This window comes from Entelurus aequoreus, linkage group LG20 (genome assembly GCF_033978785.1).
Source record: "Entelurus aequoreus isolate RoL-2023_Sb linkage group LG20, RoL_Eaeq_v1.1, whole genome shotgun sequence".
In the NCBI taxonomy this organism is placed as follows: Eukaryota; Metazoa; Chordata; class Actinopteri; order Syngnathiformes; family Syngnathidae; genus Entelurus; species Entelurus aequoreus.
This window is the reverse complement of record NC_084750.1, coordinates 49,925,158-49,950,390: the sequence shown is the minus strand read 5'-3', so window position 1 is coordinate 49,950,390 and position 25,233 is coordinate 49,925,158. Positions and strand designations below refer to the sequence as shown.

At 43.1% G+C, this 25,233-nt stretch overlaps 2 protein-coding genes across 9 annotated transcripts in view; one reads left to right on the top strand and one right to left on the bottom strand.

Annotated features, from left to right (window-relative positions):
- LOC133636326 (zinc finger protein 568-like) overlaps nucleotides 1-25,233 on the top strand; it is a 448,159-nt gene that overhangs the window by 71,922 nt on the left and 351,004 nt on the right. The gene's annotated exons all lie outside the window — the stretch shown is intronic.
- The window catches only part of LOC133636336 (gastrula zinc finger protein XlCGF57.1-like), a 297,128-nt gene that overhangs the window by 103,918 nt on the left and 167,977 nt on the right, over nucleotides 1-25,233 (bottom strand). The window contains exons 3-4 of one of the 5 annotated variants that reach the window (XM_062030287.1): nucleotides 10,679-10,774; nucleotides 10,520-10,642 (exon numbers count right to left, since the gene is read on the bottom strand). The exons of 1 other annotated variant lie outside the window; for it this stretch is intronic. In XM_062030287.1, coding sequence (XP_061886271.1) covers nucleotides 10,520-10,642; nucleotides 10,679-10,774 — 219 coding nt within the window. Of the gene's footprint in view, nucleotides 1-10,519; nucleotides 10,775-11,912; nucleotides 12,304-25,233 lie in introns of those variants that run through there. 3 more of the 5 variants (XM_062030289.1, XM_062030284.1, XM_062030285.1) reach the window with 3 other exon arrangements.

Sequence of the window (25,233 nt, the reverse complement as noted above, 5' to 3'; positions counted from 1 at the left end):
TTTCCAGGAAGTGAGCAATGTCGCCTAAAATGCATTACTAAATGAGGGTTTTCCATAATTAAAAATTAAACGGTAGTACCCAATGTCCAGAATTTTAATGTGGTTTATCATTATACTGTTTAAAGTTAAAGTTAAAAAGTTAAAGTTAGAGTTAAAAAGTTAAAGTTAAAGTTAAAAAGTTAAATACCGTTATATCCCTGATAGACACATATACATATAAACACACATATATATGTACATACACATAAAACTGATGTAAGTGTACCACTAGTGGTGTGCCAAATATTATTTTATTGTTTAAGTACAGTGTTTTATTTTCCTATTTTCAAACACAATGTTACTGTTCAAACTGTGTGTAATATTACGGTGGCTAAAATATTAAATATACTTGTTAAATAAAGTGTCCTCCTTGTTTTTAATCAGAGGTGTCAGACACGCGGCCCGCGGGCCAATTGCGGCCCGCAAGACGTTATTTTGTGGCCCGCACCTTGATATGAAAATTTTATGTTAGTGCAACCCACAAGTTTTATATGGATGCCGCTTGACAGCGTCATACTTGCCAACCCTCCCGATTTTTCTGGGAGTGCCGTGATGTCACTGCCTTTAGCGCCCTCTACAACCTATACAAACAGCTGCCAGCCCAGTCACATGTTGTATTTGGCTTCTGTACACAAACCTAAGTGACTGCAAGACATACTTGATTAACAGCCACACAGGTCACACTGAGGGTGGCCGTATAAACAACTTTAACACTGTTACAAATATGCGCCACACTGTGAACCCACACCAAACAAGAATGACAAACACATTTTGGGAGAACATCCGCACCGTAAGACAACATGAACACAACAGAACAAATACCCAGAATCCCATGCAGCCCTAACTCTTCCGGGCTGCATATACACACCCCGCTACCAACAAATCCCGTCCCCCAACCCTGCCCCCCCACACATCAACCCCCTCGCCCCCTCCGTGCGTCGGTTGAGGTGGGCGGGGTTGGGGGGGCGGGGTTTGGTGGTAGTGGGGGTGTATATTGCAGCCCGGAAGAGTTAGGGCTGCAAGGTGTTCTGGGTATTTGTTCTGTTGTGTTTATGTTGTCTTACGGTGTGGATGTTCTCCCGAAATGTGTTTATCATTCTTGTTTGGTGTGGGTTCACAGTGTGGCGCATATTTGTAACAGTGATAAAGTTGTTTATACGGTCACCCTCAGTGTGACCTGTATGGCTGTTGACCAAGTATATCTTGCAGTCACTTACGTGTGTCTGCAGAAGTCGCATACAACATGTGACTGGGCCGGCACGCTGTTTGTATGGTGAAAAAGCGGACGCGACGTTAAAGGCAGTGCTATCACGGCACGCCCTTAATATTGTTGTCCGGGTGAAAATCAGGACAAATTCGGGAGAATGGTTGCCCCATGCAGGAGGTTGTCGGGAGGGGCACTGAAATTCGGGAGTCTCCTGGATAAATCGGGAGGGATGGCAAGTATGTTGCTAGGGCGGGATAGCCATTCAAAGAAGGTGAATTCATTAAAAAGTACATGTTAGATTTTTTTAAGAAATCTTTTCTTGCGGCCCAGCCTCACCCAGTTTCTGCATCCAGTGGCCCCCAGGTAAATTGAGTTTGAGACCCCTGTTTTTAATGAATAATTAAGACCTACTATGCTACTGTATTTTAATGCTGTTCATGATGGTGGTACTTGGAGATCCAAGTATTTTCTGAGGTGGTACTTGGTGAAAAAAGTTTGACAACTCCTGACGTAGTGACATTGTAAACTACATTGGCAGCCACCATTTTATTATACCCAAACGGCATCTGCACATACAGTACATGGCGCTTCCAACGAGATCCCGTTTTCTCTCTCTCTCGAGTTAACAGGAAAAGGAGAAAGCAATATCTGCGTCATTTCCTTTTTCTCAAAATACTTTCCACTGTGTTGGTTAGAAAGTTCCACAAGTGTTCACGTTATCCCACGCTTGTGCTACAGCACTCATCTCATTGTGCAACATGTGAATGTTTGAAGTGGAACTAAAGGTGATCTCTGAAAGGGGTACACATTATTTCCAAAGCAGCGCCCCCATCCACATATACAATACTAGAACATATCTGATGAAAAACAACATTATTTTGTTAGTTTAATTATAAGTGGGCCATACCACCTATTATGGTTGTACGGTATACCGGTATTAGTGTAGTACCACGCTACTAATGAATCATGTTCGGTACTATACCGTCTCTGAAACGTACCGGCCCAGCACCCCCTCTGCTCCTACGTCGATGTCACGTGGTGACATTGCTGGTTTACGAGCAGACGAGCATGTTCGGCGGCACACAATCACAGAGTACTTACAAGCAGACACAGTGTGTAGACAGAAAAGGGAGAACGGACGCATTTTGGTGTAAAAAGTAAAGATAAAGGTGAAGTTATAACACTGAAACACCCTCAGGAAGAGGTGCTTTAGGACATGGCTAGCTAGCTAGCGGCTAATGTCCATCCACAGTGTTTTAGCTACTTCTAAATCACTAATCCTGGCCTCCATGGCGACATATAAAGTAAGTTTTTTACAAGTATCATTATCACTGCAGGATGAGGAACAGCTAAACATGCTTCACTACACACCGTAGCTCACCGGCATCAAAATGTAAACAAACGCCACGGACCTAGTCGATACTACTATGACTACGTCGATAATTTTTGTCATCACATCTTCTTTCGTTTTTATAAATTGTATATTATGTTTATAAATTCAGGATATATGTCCCTGGACACATGAGGACTTTGCATATGACCAATGTATGATCCTGTAACTACTTGGTATCGGATTGATACCCAAATTTGTGGTATCATCCAAAACTAATGTCAAGTATCAAAGAAGAGAAGAATAAGTGATTATTACATTTTAACAGAAGTGTAGATAGAACATGTTAAAAGAGAAAGTAAGCAGATATTAACAGTAAATGAACAAGTAGATTAATAATTCATTTTCTACCACTTGTCCCTCATAATGTGTACAAAATAATAGGTGTATAAATGACACAATATGTTACTGCATACGTCAGCAGACTAATTAGGAGACTTTGTTTGCTTACTTCCTACTAAAAGACAAGTTGTCTAGTATGTTCAACATTTTATTTAAGGACTAAATTACAATAATAAACATATGTTTCATGTACCCTAAGTTGTTTTGTTAAAATAAAGCCAATAATGCAATTTATGTGGTCCCCTTTATTTAGAAAAGTACCAACATAATTTTAGTACCGGTACCAAAATATTGGTATGGTTACAACACTACCACCTATCTCTGTGTGATAATCACATGAATAACCAGTGTTGGCGTTAACACACTTGTTATGTCTTTTTACGCATTGAAATAAAAAAGGACGTGCATTTCCGTAAGTCCGCGCAGAGTTTTTGGTTTTTGTAACCGACCTGCCTTCTCCGGGTCAAAACTCCAGTTTGCTTGTTTTTTTAATCGTTTATTGCTTTCCGCCGGTGTTTTGTTTTGTTTATTGTGACGGTGCGCTCTTATCACGCCGTCACTTGAGGACCGGCACGTCAGCGGGAGCAAGCGTGCTGTCACAAAGACAATGTCAGTGTCGTGACTTGGAGAAGATAACCGGGTCACATTTCTGTCCCTGTTTTTTTTTCTCCCCAAGATGGCGCCGCTGTAGTGGCTGCTGGTGGCAGGAGCTCTGTGCTCTTGTGTCATCCTTTTGTGTTCCGGATGTTTCCTTCTTGTTTTCATGCAGGGTTTTTTTGCCTTTTGGTTGGGGACCCTTTGGGACTGTGTGACAAGGAGTGGCACTTTGGTGACTTCTGCTGAGTTTTTTTTGTGAACTTTTGGATCTGCCTCCCGGGAGCCTTTTGGCCATGGAGACCAGCTGCTGGGTCTCTGCCACACCAGAGTCCGTTTAGAGAGACTGGAGGAGATGTGGATGAAGAGACAGGACTGCAGAGTTTGGAGGGACTGGAGGAGATGTGGATGAAGAGACAGGACTGCAGAGTTTAGAGAGACTGGAGGAGATGTGGATGAAGAGACAGGACTGCAGAGTTTGGAGAGACTGGAGGAGATGTGGATGAAGAGACAGGACTGCAGAGTTTAGAGAGACTGGAGGAGATGTGGATGAAGAGACAGGACTGCAGAGTTTGGAGAGACTGGAGGAGATGTGGATGAAGAGACAGGACTGCAGAGTTTAGAGAGACTGGAGGAGATGTGGATGAAGAGACAGGACTGCAGAGTTTGGAGAGACTGGAGAAGATGTGGATGAAGAGACAGGACTGCAGAGTTTAGAGAGACTGGAGGAGATGTGGATGAAGAGACAGGACTGCAGAGTTTAGAGAGACTGGAGGAGATGTGGATGAAGAGACAGGACTGCAGAGTTTGGAGAGACAGGAGGAGATGTGGATGAAGAGACAGGGCTGCGGAGCTGGCGCTGAGAGCCAAGACGGACAGGCTTCACAGTGTCTTGGCTGAATGAGCAGGTATCGGACACCTCGGTCTCCTTGGACGTATCCTCGCTCATCCGTGCGGACTGGACACTGGCCAGGAGTTGGTGGGTGGCCGAGGGTGGAGTTGGCTCTCTTGGTTGCTTTGTTGGGTCTGCTCCTGTTTCTGGCCATGCTCCCCCCACCGCAGCAGACGATGGCAAGGAACACCACAGAGGTCACCACAGTGTATATGTTTTTTTTGTTGTTGTTTTACTTTTGTGGCTGTGTGTAGAAGTGACTGCTCTTTTAAAGGCCTACTGAAAGCCACTACTAGCGACCACACAGTCTGATAGTTTATATATCAATGATGAAATCTTAACATTGCAACACATGCCAATACGGCCGGGTTAACTTATGAAGTGCAATTTTAAATTTCCCGCTAAACTTCCGGTTGAAAACTCATTTGGATATGACGTATGTGCGTGACGTAGCCAGTAGAACAGAGGTATGGCTCCCCATTGAGGCCAATACAAAAAGCTCTGTTTTCATTTCATAATTCCACAGTATTCTGGACATCTGTGTTGGTGAATCTTTTGCAATTTGTTTAAAGGCCTACTGAAATGAATTTTTTTTATTTAAACGGGGATAGCAGATCCATTCTATGTGTCATACTTGATCATTTCGCGATATTGCCATATTTTTGCTGAAAGGATTTAGTAGAGAAAATCGACGATAAAGTTCGCAACTTTTGCACGCTGATAAAAAAAGCCTTGCCTGTACCGGAAGTAGCGTGACGTCACAGGAGCTAGTGTTCCTCACAATTCCCCATTGTTTACAATGGAGCGAGAGAGATTCGGACCGAGAAAGTGACGATTACCCCATTAATTTGAGCGAGGATGAAAGATTCGTAGATGAGGAACGTGAGAGTGAAGGACTTGAGAGGCAGTGATGGACGTATCTTTTTTCGCTCTGACCGTAACTTAGGTACAAGCTGGCTCATTGGATTCCACACTCTCTCCTTTTTCTATTGTAGATCACAGATTTGTATTTTAAACCACCTCAGATACTATATCCTCTTGAAAATGAGAGTCGAGAACGCGAAATGGACATTCACAGTGACTGAACATGTAAATACACGATTAATAATATTCAGCTTTGCGAAGCTAAAAAAATAGAAGCTAACCTAGCAACGTAGCCAACGTGATAGCATAGCAGTCTCAAATGCAGATAGAAACTAAATAAAAAAACCCTGACTGGATGGATAGACAGAAGATCAACAATACTATTAAACCATGAACATGTAAATACACAATTAATAATATTCAGCTTTGCGAAGCTAAAAAAAATAGAAGCTAACCTAGCAACGTAGCCAACGTGATAGCATCAGTCTCAAATGCAGATAGAAACTAAATAAAAAAAAAAACCCTGACTGGATGGATAGACAGAAGATCAAAAATACTATTAAACCATAAACATGTAAATACACAATTAATAATATTCAGCTTTTCGAAGCTAAAAAAATAGAAGCTAACCTAGCTACGTAGCCAACGTGATGGCATAGCAGTCTCAAATGCAGATAGAAACTAAATTAAAAAAAACCCTGACTGGATGGATAGACAGAAGATCAAAAATACTATTAAACCATGAACATGTAAATACACGATTAATAATATTCAGCTTTGCGAAGCTATAAAAATAGAAGCTAACCTAGCTACGTAGCCAACGTGATAGCATCAGTCTCAAATGCAGATAGAAACTAAATAAAAAAACCCTGACTGGATGGATAGACAGAAGATCAAAAATACTATTAAACCATGAACATGTAAATACACGATTAATAATATTCAGCTTGGCGAAGCTAAAAAAACAGAAGCTAACTTAGATGCGGCGGCGGGCTTACTCACTGTAGTGCGTCTGCTATCCTGCTCAAAACACAACACAACCTCCTGGTGTTGGTGTTGCTGTATCCGCCGCTCCACCGATCGCACCTACAACTTTCTTATTTGCAGTCTCCATTGTCCATTAAACAAATTGCAAAAGATTCACCAACACAGATGTCCAGAATACTGTGGAATTTTGTCGAAGAAAACAGAGCTATTTGAATTGGGTCCAAACACTTCCCTTGCCCTCGTGACGTCACGCGCATACGTCATCATACCGCGACGTTTTCAAGCGGAAGTTTCCTGGGAAGTTTAAAATGTCACTTTATAAGTTAACCCGGCCGTATTGGCATGTGTTGCAATGTTAAGATTTCATCATTAATATATAAACTATCAGACTGCGTGGTCGGTAAAAGTGGCTTTCAGTAGGCCTTTAATGAACAATGGAGATTGCAAAGAAGAAAGCTGTAGGTGGGATCGGTGTATTAGCGGCTGGCTGTAGCAACATAACAAGGAGGACTTACTTGGATAGCAGACGCGCTAGCCGACGCTAGCCGACGCTAGCCGACGCTAGCCGCCAACCGCATCTGAGATCGGGTGAAATCCTTCGTCGTGCCGTCGATCGCTGGAACGCAGGTGAGCACGGGTGTTGATGAGCAGATGAGGGCTGGCTGGCGTAGGTGGAGCGCTAATGTTTTTTATCATAGCTCTGTGAGGTCCGGTTGCTAAGTTAGCTTCAGCGTCGTTAGCAACAGCATTGTTAAGCTTTGCCAGGCTGGGAATTATTAATCGTGTATTTACATGTCCATGGTTTAATAGTATTGTTGATCTTCTGTCTATCCTTCCAGTCAGGGATTTATTTATTTTGTTTCCATCTGCATTTGAGCCAGATGCTATCACGTTAGCTCAGTAGCTAAAGAGCTTTGTCGATGTATTGTCGTGGAGATAAAAGTCACTGTGAATGTCCATTTTGCGTTCTCGACTCTCATTTTCAAGAGGATATAGTATCCCAGGTGGTTTAAAATACAAATCCGTGATCCACAATAGAAAAAGGAGAGAGTGTGGAATCCAATGAGCCAGCTTGTACCTAAGTTACGGTCAGAGCGAAAAAATATATGTCTTTCACTGCATTCTAGTCCGTCACTCTAACATTCCTCATCCACGAATCTTTCATCCTCGCTCAAATTAATGGGGTAATCGTCGCTTTCTCAGTCCGAATCGCTCTAGCTGCGTTGAAAACAATAGGAAAATATGAGGAGGTGAACAACTGACTACGTCACGCAACTTCCGGTAGGGACAAGGCTTTTTTTTAATCAGAGACCAAAAGTTGCGAAATTTATCGTCGTTGTTCTATACTAAATCCTTTCAGCAAAAATATGGCAATATCGCGAAATGATCAAGTATGACACATACAATGGATCTGCTATCCCCGTTTAAATAAAAAAAAATTAATTTCAGTAGGCCTTTAATGTCTTTAATGTCCTTTGTGTTCTTTGATGTTTCCCTCTTACACACATGTTTCTGTGTGCTATGGCTATGAGTTTGTTTTTCTCTTTGGCCTCAGTCTGGACCCCCTCTCCAGGGGCCCAGACTGAGACTGATTTTTTTTCTTCTACCCCTTCCCCCCCAGCATTTACCTGTTTCTCACCTTTTTTGTAAGGGGCGCCGGAAGTTGGCAGACCCGTCAGCGATCCTGTTCTGTCTCCCTGTAAAGTTTGATCCTGTTCTGTCTCCCTGTAATATTTGTCTGCTCTTGAATGGGATTGTGCTGAAAATCTTAATTTCCCCTCTGAGATTATTAAAGTATTTCTGATTCTGATTGAGTTTTTTTTTTTGGCCGTCTTCAAATGAATGGACTTTCCGGTACAATTTCTTACATTTTGATTTGCTGAAAGTTTTATCAGTCACAAATACTGCCTCAGTTTGCACTCGGACAACTTTACCACAAGGGGGCTGTCAAAAGAAAGACTGTAGAAAGACAAGAAAACTTTGCTAATTAGTACTAATAAACTAGATTGATTGAGACATTGCTGGACAGCAGAGAAGTAACTAAATCCAAATAAACGTTGAATATATTTTTTAAAGATATCTGGCTTGTATCTGCAGTAGGGATATAAATCGTAAAAAAATGATCGATATGATACCCTAATCGATACCCCTTATCGATACCAGTATTTATCGGTACTCTTATTAGTACTACATGTCATTTGTGGAAATAAAAAAGTGTAAAAAAGGTATTTTAAATAGCATTCCTATTAGCACAAGAGGTTGAACACGTCCAACATGATGTTCTGTAACATCTCAGAGCAGGGAAGTCTTTTATCAACAGCTGTTTATTTCAAGTCTTAAAGAAGTCAACTATGTGTGCAGTGCAAGGTGAAATGCAGTTATGTCATCTTCTTGTCAATAACACACACATCACACTTTTGTGTGTTGTTGCTTCCTTATTTGTCATTATTCAAAGCTGATTTTAATGTGTAGCAGCGGCAGCTGAACTCAATGTGACAACGTGTCATAGTTACGTCAGTCAGCTGGAATTAAAAAGGAATTAAAAATACAAAAAGCTGAAAGACATGGGTGGAGAAGCTCAAAGACATGGGTGTAAACTCCACCTTGATCAAATGGTTCCACTCTTTTTTAACAAACAGAACACAGCAAGTGAAGGTCAACAGAACACTGTCAGACACCAAACACTGCAACATAGGCGTCCCACAGGGTTGTGTTGTATCACCAACACTGTTTACATTGTACACCAATGATTGTACGACTGTGCACCCTAACAATTATATGGTGAAATTTGCGGCCGATACCGTGCTCCTAAGCCTTCAACACAAGGATACGGACCCCTCTGTGTACCAAGACGAGATAGACCTATTTATTAGGTGGTGTGATACCAACCATCTTATTCTAAATGTGACCAAGACACAGGAAATGGTTTTGGATCTGAGGAAAGTGACTGACCATGAGCCAGTGGTCATCAAAAATCAGGAAATCACCCAGGTATCCTCATATAAATATTTAGGGGTTCATATTGATAATCTTCTCTGCTGGAAGACACATATTGACAAACTGTGCAATAGACTGCAACAGAGGCTATATTTTTGCGAAGATTAACATTGTACAGCGTAAGCAGCCACATCATGATGATTTTCTACCGTGCCATTGTAGAGAGCATCATTAGATACGGGATCACCTCATGGTTTGGCAACCTAACCGTTAAGCTAAAAAGCAAACTGGCCGGCATGCATAAAACGGCAATGAAAATCGTAGGGAGGAAAGAATATGAGCTTATACAGAGCATCTATGAGCAGGCAGTTAGGAAAAAAGCTAAGAAAATGATTTCCAACTCACAACACCCACTCTTCCCTGAATATGGAACCCTGCCATCAGGGAGAAGACTCCGGGTCCCACTATGCAAATCTAACCGCCTTAAATTATCATTTGTCCCAGCCTCCATTAAGCTGACCAACAATGTGCAATAGAATGTTAATACATAGGTTAGCACTTTTTTAGCACATAGCACTTTAGCGCATAGCACTTTAGCACATAGCACTTTAAAACTAAGCACTTTAGCACACAGCACTTTATCCATGAGCTCTAGTGCAATGCACACTGATACTTTATCTTTATCTTCATACTGTAGATTTTATGCCCACATCAAAGTGCCACCTATGTCTATCAAGCTCCATGTTCTGATGTTTAAATGTTAGTTGTCTGCTTGTGGTTGTGTCTGTGCTTGTGTTTTTGGGTATGTTAAGAAAGCAATGATGCACTGTGGCCAAGACAAATTTCCCCACGGGGACAATAAAGTTGAACCTTGAACCTTGAAATAGTTGTGTCGTTAGTCCAGAATCTTCACGGTCCTCATGGATGACATAATTAGGAACCAGTACTAAAAAAAATGGTACTTGGTATACATCCCTAATCTTCACCACTAAACCTTTGAAATATGCTGACATATGTGCTGCTAAAGGTAAATAAACAGTAGCCATATTGAATGTTTGCCTTCATTTGACCACGTGAGGTAAGGAGGACGGCCTCTAGGTCACATGGTTACACCCCAGCAATTACACTGTTGATGATTGATGAGCATTCATTTTTAAATGGTGGTGTTAAAAAGCAAGTATATCTCCATCTTTAGTCATAAATGTGGCCCCCGGATGAACATGTGTCACAAACATTGTATTAGATGATATGTGGATGTTGTGCTTACTTGGACTGTGATGAAGCTGTGAGGACTCACGTGCTTTGTCTTCATGCTCTTCAGTCTTCACATAGACAACAGTCATGACATCATCCTCCTCCTGCCCTACAGGACACTCTCCCTCCTCTTCCTCTTTAAAATAAGGGGGTTGTGGATCCTCCTTGACACCTTTAAAATGTGAGGGCTGTGGATCCTCTAAAGTGAAACTGTCCCCCTGCAGATGAGGGAGACATTCTTCTTGGTGTCCAATCAGCTGATGGATGTCTACAGGACACAAACAAAACACATTTTAACTCCTACATGCTAAATATTAAATTGTACATGAAATATAGGGCTGTGGCTATTGAAAATGTTATTAATCAAGTGTTCTACTGGAAATGTTTTCGATTAATCAAGTAACTGGATAAAACATAGTGTTGCTTGGTTGAAGACAAATTTAAGCGACAATAAGACATTTCACTTAATAATGAACGGCCAATTAGTTTGAGATGGTATGAGATCAAGATGTCATCTTTAGATCAGGCTTTGTTTTTTCCACAATCACTGCCACATTAAAAAGTTAAAGTACCAATGATTGTCACACACACACTACGTGTGGCCAGATTGTTATCTGCATTTGACCCATCACCCTTGATCACCCCCTGCGAGGTTAGGGGAGCAGTGAGCAGCAGCGGTGGCTGCGCCCGGGAATCATTTTTACGGTGATTTAACCCCCAATTCCAACCCTTAATGCTGAGTGCCAAGCAGGGAGGTAATGGGTCCCATTTTTATAGTCTTTGGTACAACAATTACAAAATACAATATTGTTTTTAATATTGTTTTTAACATGGCTGTGCAGCACTTTGGAAACATTCTTGTTGTGTAAATGTGCTATATAAATAAAGTGGATTGGATTGGTATGACTCAGTCGGGGTTTAAACTCTCAACCTACCCATTTCAGGGCGGACACTCTAACCACTAGACCACTGAGTAGGTGGATGTAGTAGGTGTTGTAGTAGGTTAATGGCTGCACCAATATGAAGGAAATAACAGGTCAGTATAGCTTTTACACACATAACTTGTCAAACCTGCCAGCTAGCAGGCTAGGTTTGCAGCGTCAGTTACCATGGTAACTGACTCTCACTTTGTCTTACCTCTCTTATTTACATACTCAGGAGTTTGCACTTAACCTGCTCTCTGGAATATTCCCCCGGTGACTGTGTGAGTTTTGTGTAAACATGTTGATACACATTGTTACAAACTGAGAGGAACATCAACCTCATAAATATTGTCTGGTTTTTATGAACAACATAAAACAATCAGTGCATCATCCAATTCATCTTCCTATAGACAATCTATTGAAGAATAGTGTTAATAATAAATATAAAGTTAGTAAAGATGTGAGAGTAAGAAGTAAACAAACCTGTTGTGTGTAACACAACTTGATGTTGTCGCTCCTTCTCCTCTTTTGTTGGACAAAGTTCCTCCTCGTACTCTGCTATGGTTCTTTCGCACATTTTCACACAATCACAACACTTTACACTCACACTTGATCTCTGCTTAGCGATGTGTTTTCATCACTTCTTTGTTAGCAGCTAACAAGCTAAGCTAACTAGCAAGCTAAGCTAGCATCAAAGTGCGCTCAGACTAATATACAAACAGTTATTAATGAATAGAGTGTAATAAAGGACATATATGTGTACATGGACGCACAGATTAAGAACACTGCAATAACGTCTTCACCGTCAGACGCCATCTTGCTTTATCCTCGCCGTGTTTGCTTCGCGCGCAGTCTTGTCAGATCTCGCGAGAGAAACAAGTAACCGGCTCTTTTCCAGATCTCGCGAGAGAAACAAGTACAATCAGCTCCCACCCCCGGTAAAACTATCTAATTATATACTATTTACTTATTCTGAAAATAAAAGTCAACTTGTCCATTTCAAATTTTCAAAACAAAGACATACAATTTATTTTCGTAAACATATTCAAATATTTAACAACGTATTGAAACAACAGTAGCATAAGGAAAGAAAAAAAAGAAACAAAATAAATATTACACTCATGATATTATGTTTGTCTTTGATGCTAATCGTTTTTATAATGTATTTTACAATGTGGGAGGTTTTCATGTTCTTTTTAAATTTCCTTTGGCATTATATTTATATATATTACACTTTTATGCAGATGACTGCCAAATGTATACCGGTATGCCAATTTGAAAAGGCCACGGCCCCCTGACGCCCCTTCTCAACTGTCTATGCCACGTCAAGGCTTGGTTAGCCCAGAATGTTTTAATAATGAATGAGGGAAAAACGGAAATGTCAGTTTTTGGTCCGGCCCTCACTGACTTGGGACCATTGCAAAATGATGTGCGTCCCAAAGTCAGCAGCCTTGGCGTCACTATAGACAGCCATTTTAAACTTGACAAACAAGTCAATGGCGTTTTAAAATCCTGTTTTTATCATCTTCGTCTTTTAGCAAAGGTAAAACCGTTTTTATCTTTTAACCTTTTTGAACAAGTGGTGCATGCTTTTATTTCAAGTGGCCTGGACTACTGCAATGCACTTTATGCTGGCATTAGACAAAAAGCTCTCTCCCGGTTGCAGTTAGTCCAGAAGGCGCGTTGTGTGTGTGTCTGTGTGTGTCTGGGTGTGGGTGGGTGTGTGTCTGTGTGTGTCTGGGTGTGTGTGTCTGGGTGTGTCTGGGTGTGTCTGGGTGTGTCTGGGTGTGTTATTCAGCGCCTCTCCCGACAACCTCCCGGCAGAGATTTTCTCCCGACAAACTGCCGGTATTCAGCCGGAGCTGGAGGCCACGCCCCCTCCAGCTCAATGCGGACCTGAGACTGAGTGGGGACAGCCTATTCTCACGTCCGCTTTCCCACAATATAAATACGCTTGCAAGTTCCAAAACGAATGTAAACAATAATTTCAGTTCATCCAGGACAGTTCGAAGGGGAAGGTGTATGTTGCCTGTAAATATGTAGAACAGACTTCTCCATTGAACACGGTGGCCGAAATGATTTCTCAGTCATGAACGGAGAAGTTAAACAGGACAATACTGCCATCTAATGGATAGATAATTCAAGTATTTATTTGATGTAAATAAAAAAAATATATATATATAGCTAGAATTCACTGAAAGTCAAGTATTTCATACATATATATATATATATATATATATATATATATATATATATATATATATATATATATATATATATATATATATATATATATATATATATATATATATATATGAAATACTCGAGTTGGTGAATTCTAGCGGTAAATAACCACGCCCCCAACCACGCCCCCCCAACCCGCCCCCTACCCCCCCCTCTCCCCCTCTACCCCCCACCTCCCGATATTGGAGGTCTCAAGGTTGGCAAGTATGGTGTGGGTGTGTGTGTGGGTGTGTGTGTGTCTGTGTGTGTGTGGGTGTGTGTGTGTCTGTGTGTGTGTGGGTGTGTGTGTGTGTGTGTGTGTCTGGGTGTGTGTCAGTGTGTGTCTGGGTGTGTGTGTGTGTGTGGGTGTGGGTGTGGGTGTGGGTGTGGGTGTGGGTGTGTGTGTGTGTGTGTGTCTGTGTGTGTCTGGACGTGTGTCTGGACGTGTGTCTGGGTGTGTGTCTGTGTGTGTCTGTGTGTGTCTGGGTGTGTGTCTGTGTGTGTGTCTGGGCGTGTGTGTGGGTGTGTGTGTCTGGGTGTGGGTGTGGGTGCAGGCCTGGCCCTAACCAATCTGGCGCCCTAGGCAAAATTTTAGGTGGCGCCCCCCCACATCGGCAGTGAAGTGTATATACTCACAAGAAACTGAATAGCTTTGTCTTTGACCTTTTTTTTTACTTGAAGAAAGCAAATTAACATATTATTTGAGAATGTTATGTTATGATTATCTTTAAAGGCCTACTGAAATTATTTTTTTTTATTTAAACGGGAATAGCAGATCCATTCTATGTGTCATACTTGATCATTTCGCGATATTGCCATATTTTTGCTGAAAGGATTTAGTAGAGAAAATCGACGATAAAGTTCGCAACTTTTGCTCGCTGATAAAAAAAAAACCTTGCCCCTACCGGAAGTAGCGTGACGTCACAAGTGGTAGTGTTGCTCACAATTCCCCGTTGTTTACAATGGAGCGAGAGATATTCAGAGCGAGAAAGCGACAATTACCCCATTAATTTGAGCGAGGATGAAAGATTTGTGGATGAGGGACGTTAGAGTGACGGACTAGAATGCAGTTCAAGAGATATCTTTTTTTCGCTCTGACCGTAACTTAGGTACAAGCTGGCTCATTGGATTCCACACTCTCTCCTTTTTCTATTGTGGATCACGGATTTGTATTTTAAACCACCTGGGATACTATATCCTCTTGAAAATGACAGTCGAGAAGGCGAAATGGACATTCACAGTGACTTTTATCTCCACGACAATACATCAACGAAGCTCTTTAGCATGAGCTAACGTGATAGCATCTGTCTCAAATGCAGATAGAAACAAAATAAATAAATCCCTGACTGGAAGGATAGACAGAAAATCAACAATACTACTATCAGGAGACACCGAACCAAACACTGGACATGTAAATACACGGTTAATGTGTATTCGACGCCTGTCGAAGCCTAGCAATGCTGTTGCTAACGACGCTAACTTAACAACGGGACCTCGTCAGAGCTATGATAAAAACATTAGCGCTCCACCTACGCCAGCCAGCCCTACTCTGCTCATCAACACCCGTGCTCACCTGCGTTCCAGCGATCGACGATGTGGTCGGCGGCCCGGAGACGTAGGAAGTCAAGGTGAGGTCGCCGGCGCTAGCGTCTGCTATCCAACAAAGTCCTCCTTGTTGTGTTGCTACAGCCAGCCGCATACACCGATCCCACCTACAACGTTCTTCTTTGCAGCCTCCATTGTTCATTAAACAAATTGCAAAAGATTCACCAACACAGATGTCCAGAATACTGTGGAATTTTGTCGAAGAAAACAGAGCTCTGTGTATTGTGTCCAATAAGGTCCAAACACTTCCGTGGACCTCGCGACGTCACGCGCATACGTCATCCTCCAAAGGCGTTTTGAACCGGAAGTTCCCCGGGAAATTTAAAATTGCACTTTATAAGTTAACCCGGCCGTATTGGCATGTGTTGCAATGTTAAGATTTCATCATTGATATATAAACTATCAGACTGCGTGGTCGCTAGTAGTGGCTTTCAGTAGGCCTTTAACCGAATCACAGCAGTGCTCAAATTAAAAAACAGCATTCCCTCTCAACCTGGCTTCACCCAAGGAAGGCACACATGACATACACAGAGCGTCCTTGCGGATTTCTCAGTTTAACCATTTTTTTTCTTCCTGTTTCTACAATTGGATATTGTGCTTTGGAAACACCAATGCATGGTCAAATGAGTGTGCTGGACTAGTTTAGTTTGTGTGGACTTTGCCTACATAAGGCTACTACTTTTTACAACAAGCTACCGAGCTGCTAAACTTTTGCTACAAACACTGCTAACGTGTTACCCTCGGGTGGCTCGTCTCTAAGCCAGTGTCCGAGTGGTAATCAACATGGGAACCAAGAAGAACAAGGAGGACATCGACGAAATTAGAAAGTCGCTTGACTTTCTGACGGAGGAGATGTCTGTTGTGAGTAAACAGCAGAAAACGATCATGGAGCTGGTTGCGGAAGTGAAGACGCTGCGGATCCAGAACGCCGAGAAGGACAAACGACTCGACTTTTTGGAGAGCAGGGTCCAAGCTTTGGAGCAATACAGCAGGATAAATGATGTGATTGTATCGGGTCTCCACATAAAACCCCGGTCATACGCGCGGGCGGTGACCGCCGGTAACAACGCGGGGGCGAGCGGTGTCGCCGACGGTGAGCTGGATATCTCAACGGAGCAACAAGTGGCTACCTTTCTACAGTCCAAAGGAATCACACTGGACTGTAACACCATTGAGGCTTGCCATACCCTGCCCAGGAGAAACAACGACAACAATGACAAACCAGCTGTCATCCTAAGGTTTGTAAACGAAAGCACAAGACCGCACTACTGAGCCAGGGGAGAAATTTAAAGGGCTCAAACATCTTTCTGAACGAGCACTTAACGAAGCACAACGCAGACATTGCAAAAAAGGCACGCCACCTCAGGAAGCAGGGGAAAATACAGAATACTTGGACCACAAGTTGCAAGATCTTTGTGAAGTTGAACGGAATTAATGCAAAAGTGGTACTCATCAGAAGCATGGAGGAGTTAGACAAGTACCAGTAGGGAAGAGCCAAAGGGACTGGCATTCTGGTCTAACTGAACTAAGGTAACAGCACACCATGTCACACAACAATATGACTTTCGCTACAATGGGTGACGACAGTCATCTAAATCAGCGGATAATGGACTATGAACAATCCACTATGAGCACAACACACTGGACTTGGAACTGGACATTGACCCAGATATAAATTTATTTTCCAACATTAATAACTCTTGTAAATACTACACTACTGAACAGTATAATCACAACATCAAAGCAGATGGGAAGTTATCTATTATTCACATTAATGGTAGAAGTCTATATACAAACTTTAAATCCATTAAGAACTATTTGTACTCATTCTCACAACCATTCAATATCATAGCAATATCTGAAACTTGGTTCAACAAGGAAAGGGGAATGGACTTTGAGATGGATGGCTATGAACTTACTTATAAAAACAGAATTAACAAGGGTGGAGGAGGAGTAGCAATTTATGTGGATACAAATTTCAATTTCAAGATTGTAGAGGCTATGTCACAGGTGGTTGATAACCTTCTCGAATGCATTACAATTGTGATCTGCATGGAAAACAAAAAAAATTTGCTCATCAGTTGTGTATACAGGGCGCCCGATTCAAGTATTGATACTTTTAAGGACTGGATGGGAGGCATGTTCTCAGGAATAGGTAATACAAATATATTTATATGTGGAGATACCAACATAGATATATTGAAACATAGCAATCATAAAAGCACAGAGGATTTTATAAATACAATACACAGTATGTGCCTACTTCCTTCAATCACTAGACCCAGTAGAATTACATCTCACAGTGCCACTCTCATAGACAACATATTTACCAATGTAATTGATAACAAAATAAGTGGGTTATTAGTCTGCAATATTACCGACCACCTGCCGGTATTTACGGTAATTGATTATGTTTATAAGAATAGGACAGGTAAACAAAAAATATCTAGGCCAGGGGTCGGCAACCCAAAATGTTGAAAGAGCCATATTGGACCACAAATACAAAAACAAATCTGTCTGGAGCCGCAAAAAAATAAAAGCCATATTACATGTGTCATGAGATATACATTTAATTAAGAGGACTTAAAGGAAACTAAATGAGCTCAAATATAGCTACAAACGAGGCATAATGATGCAATATGTACATATAGCTAGCCTAAATAGCATGTTAGCATCGATTAGCTTGCAGTCATGCAGTGACCAAATATGTCTGATTAGCACTCCACACAAGTCAATAACATCAACAAAACTCACCTTTGTGCACTCATGTACAACGTTAAAAGTGTGGTGGACAAAATGAGACAGAAAAAGAAGTGGCATAAAACACGTCCTAGGAAGTCGGAGAAAGTTATACAAGTAAAAAAAACTATACGGTGAGTTCAGGGACCGCCAAAATTAGTAGGACAAAACGGCGCTCGCCAAATACTCGAATCAGTGAAGCATGTTTAATACAAACAGTGTGATTTATAACAATTAGGGAGGTTTGTGTCATGTTTGTCCTCCTACAGAAACCATACTAAAACAAAAAAATTAATTTTTTTTCCCCTCATCTTTTTCCATTCTTCATACATTTTTGAAAAATCTCCAGAGAGCCACTAGGGCGGCGCTAAAGAGCCGCATGCGGCTCTAGAGCCGCGGGTTGCCGACCCCCGATCTAGGCGAATAAAGACAGCCAAATCAATTAATATGTTAATACAGGATCTAGTATCACTGAACTGGGATATGATTTATAATGAAAAAGATGTGGACGGTGCTTATAATATATTTTTGGAAATATTTAAGTCAAAGTATGATAAACATTGTCCAATCAAAGAATACAACAAAACAAGAGCATATGATAACTGTCCATGGTTAACGAAAGGTTTGCAAAATGCTTGTAAAAAGAAAAATGCATTATACAGGAATTTTATTAGACAGAGAACCAAAGAAGCTGAGGATAAATATAAAAAATATAAAAATAATTTAATCAGTATTATAAGGATAAGTAAAAAAGAATACTACAAGAATAAACTAGAGCGTAATAAAGATAATATAAAAGGGATATGGAACATATTAAACAGTATAATAAGAGATGGTGTCAAACAAAACAGCTTACCTAAATATTTCAAAGAAGATGATATTGAAAATTACAATATGGAGGAGGTGGCAGATCGCTTCAATCACTTTTTTGTTAAAGTAGGCCCTGATCTAGAGAGTAAAATTATGGATGGAGGGGTGGAAGGGGAGCATATGGGGGATCTGGTGAAGAGAAATCCATGCTCAATGTTCCTTGAGAGAGTGGAAGAGAAGGAAATATTGGACATAGTAAAAAACTGTAAAAACAAACAATCAACAGATTTGAATGATATTGACATGTCATTGGTCAAACTGGTCATTGAGGGGATTTCTAAGCCACTTACTCATATTTGCAATTTATCGTTTCAAACCGGTTCATTTCCAAATCAAATGAAAATAGCAAAGGTCATTCCCCTGTATAAAAATGGTAGCAAACACCTCTTCACAAACTACACACCTGTCTCACTACTGCCTCAATTTTCAAAAATATTGGAGAAACTATTTAATAGCAGATTAGATTAATTCCTGGAAAAATATAATGTACTCTCAGAGAGTCAATATGGTTTTACAACTAAAAGATCAACTTCTCAGGCATTGATGGAATCCATTGAAAGAATCACAGACGCAATTGATAATCATCAATATGCAATTGGCATCTTCATTGACCTCAGAAAAGCTTTTGACATTATCAATCACAATATATTAATTAATAAACTGGAGAAAATTGGTATAAGAGGTATGGCAATAGACTGGATAAAAAGCTATTTGGACAGACGGAAACAGTTTGTGAAGCTGGGAAACCATAGCTCAAATTGCTTGGACATTGCTTGTGGAGTCCCCCAGGGGTCAGTATTGGGACCAAAACTTTTTATACTGTACATAAATGATATTTGCCAAGTATCCAAGTTGCTGTCCAAGGTACTTTTCGCAGATGACACTAATGTATTTTGCTCTGGTGATGATCTAGATACATTACAAAAGAACATAAATGAAGAGTTGTATAAACTGAAATTATGGTTTGACTGGAACAAATTATCTTTGAATGTGAGCAAGACCAAGTTTATGTTCTTTGGCAGGTTCAGGTTAAACACACAGTTGAAGATAGAAATTGATGGGGTGGCTATTGACCAAGTGCACAAAATCAAATTCCTTGGTGTAACAATTGACGACAAGCTCAGCTGGAAAGCACATATTACACATGTCAAATACAAAGTAGCAAGAAGTATAGCAGTCATAAACAAAGCAAAGCAGGTTCTGGATCATACACACTCTCTACTGTTCTTTAGTCTTGCCATACTTAAACTACTGTACTGAAGTCTGGGGTAACAATTACAAAAGTTCGTTACAGTCACTAATCATTTTGCAAAAAAGAGCAGTAAGGATCATTCACAAGGTGGGCTATCTGGAACACACCAATGCACTATTTCTACAGTCTAAATTATTAAAATTCACCGACATTGTCTCATATCAAACAGCAATAACTATGTACAGTGCTAGGAACCATTTCTTACCACTGAACATTCAAAACATGTTTAGTGAACGTGAGGGGGGCATAGTTTGAGGAGAGAACTCCATTTTAAAATTCAGATGAGAAATTCCACCATGAAAAGTTTTCGCATTTCCATCACAGGTGTCAAGTTGTGGAACAATCTGAGCGAAGTACATAAGCAAAGTCCAAGCATCAATGTTTTTAAAAGAATGTACGAAAATATATTGTTCACATGATATAGTGAACTGCACTAAGAGTCAGTGGGTTTGTATGTGTATGTATATGTATACTATGTATGTGTCATATTCATAGTTACTTGTTAAATGTGTGTTGTGGATGTACATGTATATATATATATATATATATATATATATATATATATATATATATATATATATATATATATATATATATATATATATATATATATATATATATATATATATATATATATATATATATATATATATATTGTTATGGGTCACACTTCTGCTGCGTCTCCTCCTGTTGCGTGCCCTGACGAGCGCACCGCAGGCCACGCCCACGGGCGCTCTCTCTCTGCTGTAAGCGCGCTTCCGCGCAGCTGCAAACACTCGGCAATCTACGCACCTGTCCATGATGAGCGATCAGCCTTCTTAAACCAGCGCAACCTGAGATCCGACGCCAGAACGTAGCTTCTCGTATCCAGTACAGTAAGCCCATACGTTTTTTCGCTCTCCTACATGTGCATTTGTTCTCCCTGTGCTTCCTTCCCATCGTGCTCATCGTCTCCTGTGTTGTGTCTTCTCCAGCTCCCCGTCATCCTTCCTCGTGGTCAGGCTGTGTGCTTTGTCACTTTGGACCTCCCTGTGGAACCCCCTTGCCTTCCTGGATTTTCGACCTCACGCCTGTCACCCGACCACGACGCCGCGCTCCTGTCCTGGACTATCCGCCTGTCCTCCGACACTCGAGCCTGCCTTGCCCTTATTTGGACTTCCGCCTGGATCAACACTCACCTTCAACACCCTCTGACAACCACGCTCAGATAAGTGCTCACATTTAGTCACACCACATCTCTTTGGTTTAATTACACATCTCATTTACACACCAAGCTGTTGATAAACAAGCTGACAGCTAAACGACGTCATATCTCTGTCATCTTCTTCTCCCGATATCACGTCACAGTACGTTCTGGCCATGTCAGAACCAGACGGCAAAGACATGACGCGTACCCCGCTCACCTCCAGGGCCTCCCCTGTACCAAGTATCACAGGTGTGCACACGGCACTCCAGCAGCACCAAGAGCACTTTTGTGTACTGGAGAACAAGCTCGATGCTGCTTTTGCTAACATTTTAGCTCGACTGGAATTGATTTCCCAAGGCTCCTCCGCTCAGCCGATACCCGAGCAAGCCGCCCCTGCCGCTGCAGCCCCCATGCCGCCCCCCCCCCCCATCCTGCGAGCCGAAGATCGCTAGTCCCAGAGCTTTTGAGGGGGATTTTGAGCTTTGCCGTGGCTTCCTGGTCCAGTGTGACATGGTGTTTCGTCATCAGCCCTCCCGCTACACTTCTGACGGGGCCAAGATAGCTTTTATTGTTTCACTGTTGACCGGAAGGGCTCTCCAGTGGGCAACGGCAGCTGTTGACCGCAACCTTAGTCTCAGCACAAACTTTGCTGCTTTTCGTGCTGAGTTCCGGGCAGTTTTTGACCACCCCGCTGAGGGAGGAGACGCCGCCTCATGTCTTCACTCCCTCCAGCAAGGTTCTCGTTCTGTAGCGGACTACACTTTTGAGTTCCGCACCCTGGCCGCCGACAGCGGGTGGGATAACAAGGCCTTGCTGAGCGCCTACCGTCGGGGCCTCTCTGACGAAATAAAGGACGGATTGTTGCGTGACCGACCAGCCACCTACCATGACCTCATCCAGCTGGCCCTGCTTATGGACCAAAGACTAAGGGAACGAGCAGCAGAACGAAGACTTGCTGCCCGTGAGAGGACCAGACGGCCGGCGTGGGAAAATCGGACCGCTTCCTACTCCCCTACCGCGGCCAAAGCTCGGGATGAGGGCGTTCACTTGGTGGACCAGTCTGGCTTTTTCCCTGCACCTACCAGCGGAGTGGAACCCATGCAGTTGGGCAGGACTCGACTTGCCACGGAGGAACGGGAGAGGAGGTTCCGGCAGCGCCTCTGCCTCTACTGTGGGTGTGCGGGTCACGTGATCAAGACCTGCCCCACACGACCAAAAGATCAGGCCCACTAGTTAGGGGAGTACTTGTGAGCCACACCATCTTTCCCCAGAGCAATAGTGACCCTGGCATTCTTTTCCCCGCAACGTTGTCCTGGAAGACTAAAAGACTGAAGGTGGGAGCATATTTGGACTCTGGAGCAGATGAGAGTTTCATGGACCGTGATTTCGCCTGTCAAGCCGGGATTGAGCTTCTGCCTCTGGACAAGTCCTTACCAGCTCAGGCCTCGGATGGGCATCCCCTGGGACCCATCACCCACCGTACCGCACTAGTCACTCTTACCCTGTCTGGCAACCACACTGAGCAAATTAGCTTGTTGATCCTCAACGCCCCTGTCGCCCCTCTTGTCCTCGGCCGTTCTTGGCTTCGCCAGCACGACCCCCAGATTTCCTGGATCTCAGGGAGGATCCTAGCCTGGAGCATGGCTTGCCATGCAAACTGCCTCAAAGCAGCAGACCCCGTCTCGGAGAACCCCAAGCTCAAGTCTTCCCCATCTGACCTATCTGGGGTTCCAGCTGTCTATCATGACCTTGCTGCTGTATTTAGTAAGGAACAGGCACTTTCACTACCCCCGCACAGACCATACGACTGTGCCATTGATCTCATACCCGAAGCAGTACTCCCCTCTAGCCGCCTGTATAACCTATCCATACCCGAGAAAAAGGCCATGTCAGACTACATCACGGAATCACTCGCATCTGGTATCATCACCCCCTCTAAATCACCGGTAGCCGCTGGATTCTTCTTTGTCGGCAAGAAGGATGGGTCCTTACGTCCGTGCATCGACTACCGCAAACTCAACCTCATCACGGTCAAGAACCGGTATCCCCTACCACTCATGAGCTCTTCTTTCGAACCTCTTGCCCCTGCTACCGTTTTCACCAAGCTGGATCTCCATAATGCATACCATCTTGTCCGGATTAGGAAGGGGGACGAATGGAAGACGGCCTTTAACACACACTTGGGTCACTTTGAGTACCGGGTCATGCCCTTCGGCCTGACCAACGCCCCAGCCGTTTTCCAGACTCTTGTTAACGACGTGCTGAGAGACATGCTCGAGAAGTTTGTGGTCGTTTATCTTGATGATATTCTGATTTTCTCTCACAACCTGCAGGACCATCAACAGCACGTCCGCCTTGTTCTCCAGCGCCTCCTTGAGAATCGTCTTTTCGTCAAGGCAGAGAAGTGCGAGTTCCATTCGTCATCAGTTAACTTCTTGGGTCACATCATCGAGAAGGGTAACATCCGAGCCGACCCCAAGAAGGTCAAGGCAGTGGTGGATTGGCCCCAACCCACCACTCATACTGAGTTTAGGAGATTCTTAGGCTTTGCGGGTTTCTACCGTCGCTTCATACTCGACTTCAGCAAGGTAGCCGCACCCCTTCACACGCTAACTTCTACCAATACAGTTTTTGTCTGGAACAAGGAGGCAGACAGCGCATTCTTGAGCCTCAAGAGGAGTTTCAGTTCCGCTCCCATCCTGGTACACCCTGACCCTGACAAGCCGTTCACGGTGGAAGTAGATGCATCTGATTCTGGGATTGGAGCAGTATTGTCCCAAAGAGCTAATGAGAATAATGTGTTGCACCCTTGTGCGTTCTTTTCCAGACGCCTAACCCCAGCCGAGAGGAACTATGATGCAGGGAACCGAGAACGGTTGGCCGTCCACGAAGCTTTGGTTGAATGGAGACACTGGCTGGAGGGGGCTAAACATCCGTTCCTGGTCCTGACCGACCACCGCAACCTTATTCACATCCGTTCCGCAAAGAGACTTAATGACAGGCAAGCACGCTGGTCACAGTTCTTCGGCCGATTCAACTACACTCTCACCTACAGACCCGGTTCACGCAATGGCAAGGCTGACGCTCTTTCGCGGATCTTCTCTGAGGAACCCACAACTAGACAAACTGCAGAGACCATCCTTCCCCCGAACCGCATCTTCGGGATGGTAACTTGGGAAATCGAGGGCCTGGTCAGGACGGCGCTACGGTCCGACCCTGGTCCTGGGAACGGACCCCCCAATAGACTTTTTGTTCCGCAACCCTTAAGGAGCAAGGTACTCGACTGGGCACATTCAAGTCTGTTTACATGTCATCCCGGAATCCACAGATCGCTATCATTCATTCGACGCCGCTTCTGGTGGCCTTCCATGGAGGCGGATACTCGCGAATTCATCGCCGCCTGCTGCATCTGCGCCCGGAACAAGGCAGACCACAGCCCTCCTGCTGGACTCTTACATCCCCTTCCGATCCCGAGTCGACCTTGGTCACACATCGCTCTTGACTTTATTACTGGACTCCCCCCCCCCCCCCTCTAAAAGTAACACCACAATCCTCACCATAATCGACAGGTTTTCCAAGGCGGCCCATTTCATACCCTTGCCCAAACTCCCATCCTCGGCCGAGACCACGGAACTGCTCGTTCAGCATGTGGTTAGAATTCACGGGATCCCCACCGACATTGTGTCTGATCGTGGTCCCCAATTTATTTCCCGGGTCTGGCAAGCTTTCTGCAAGGGGATTGGAGCCACGGTCAGCCTGACTTCTGGCTACCACCCCCAGAGCAATGGACAAGCGGAAAGGGCCAACCAGGGGGTGGAGACCATGCTGCGCTGTATGGCTGCTCAACAGCCCAACTCCTGGTGCAAGTTCATTCCATGGGTGGAGTACTCCTTTAACTCCATGACCTGCGCGGCTACTGGTATGTCCCC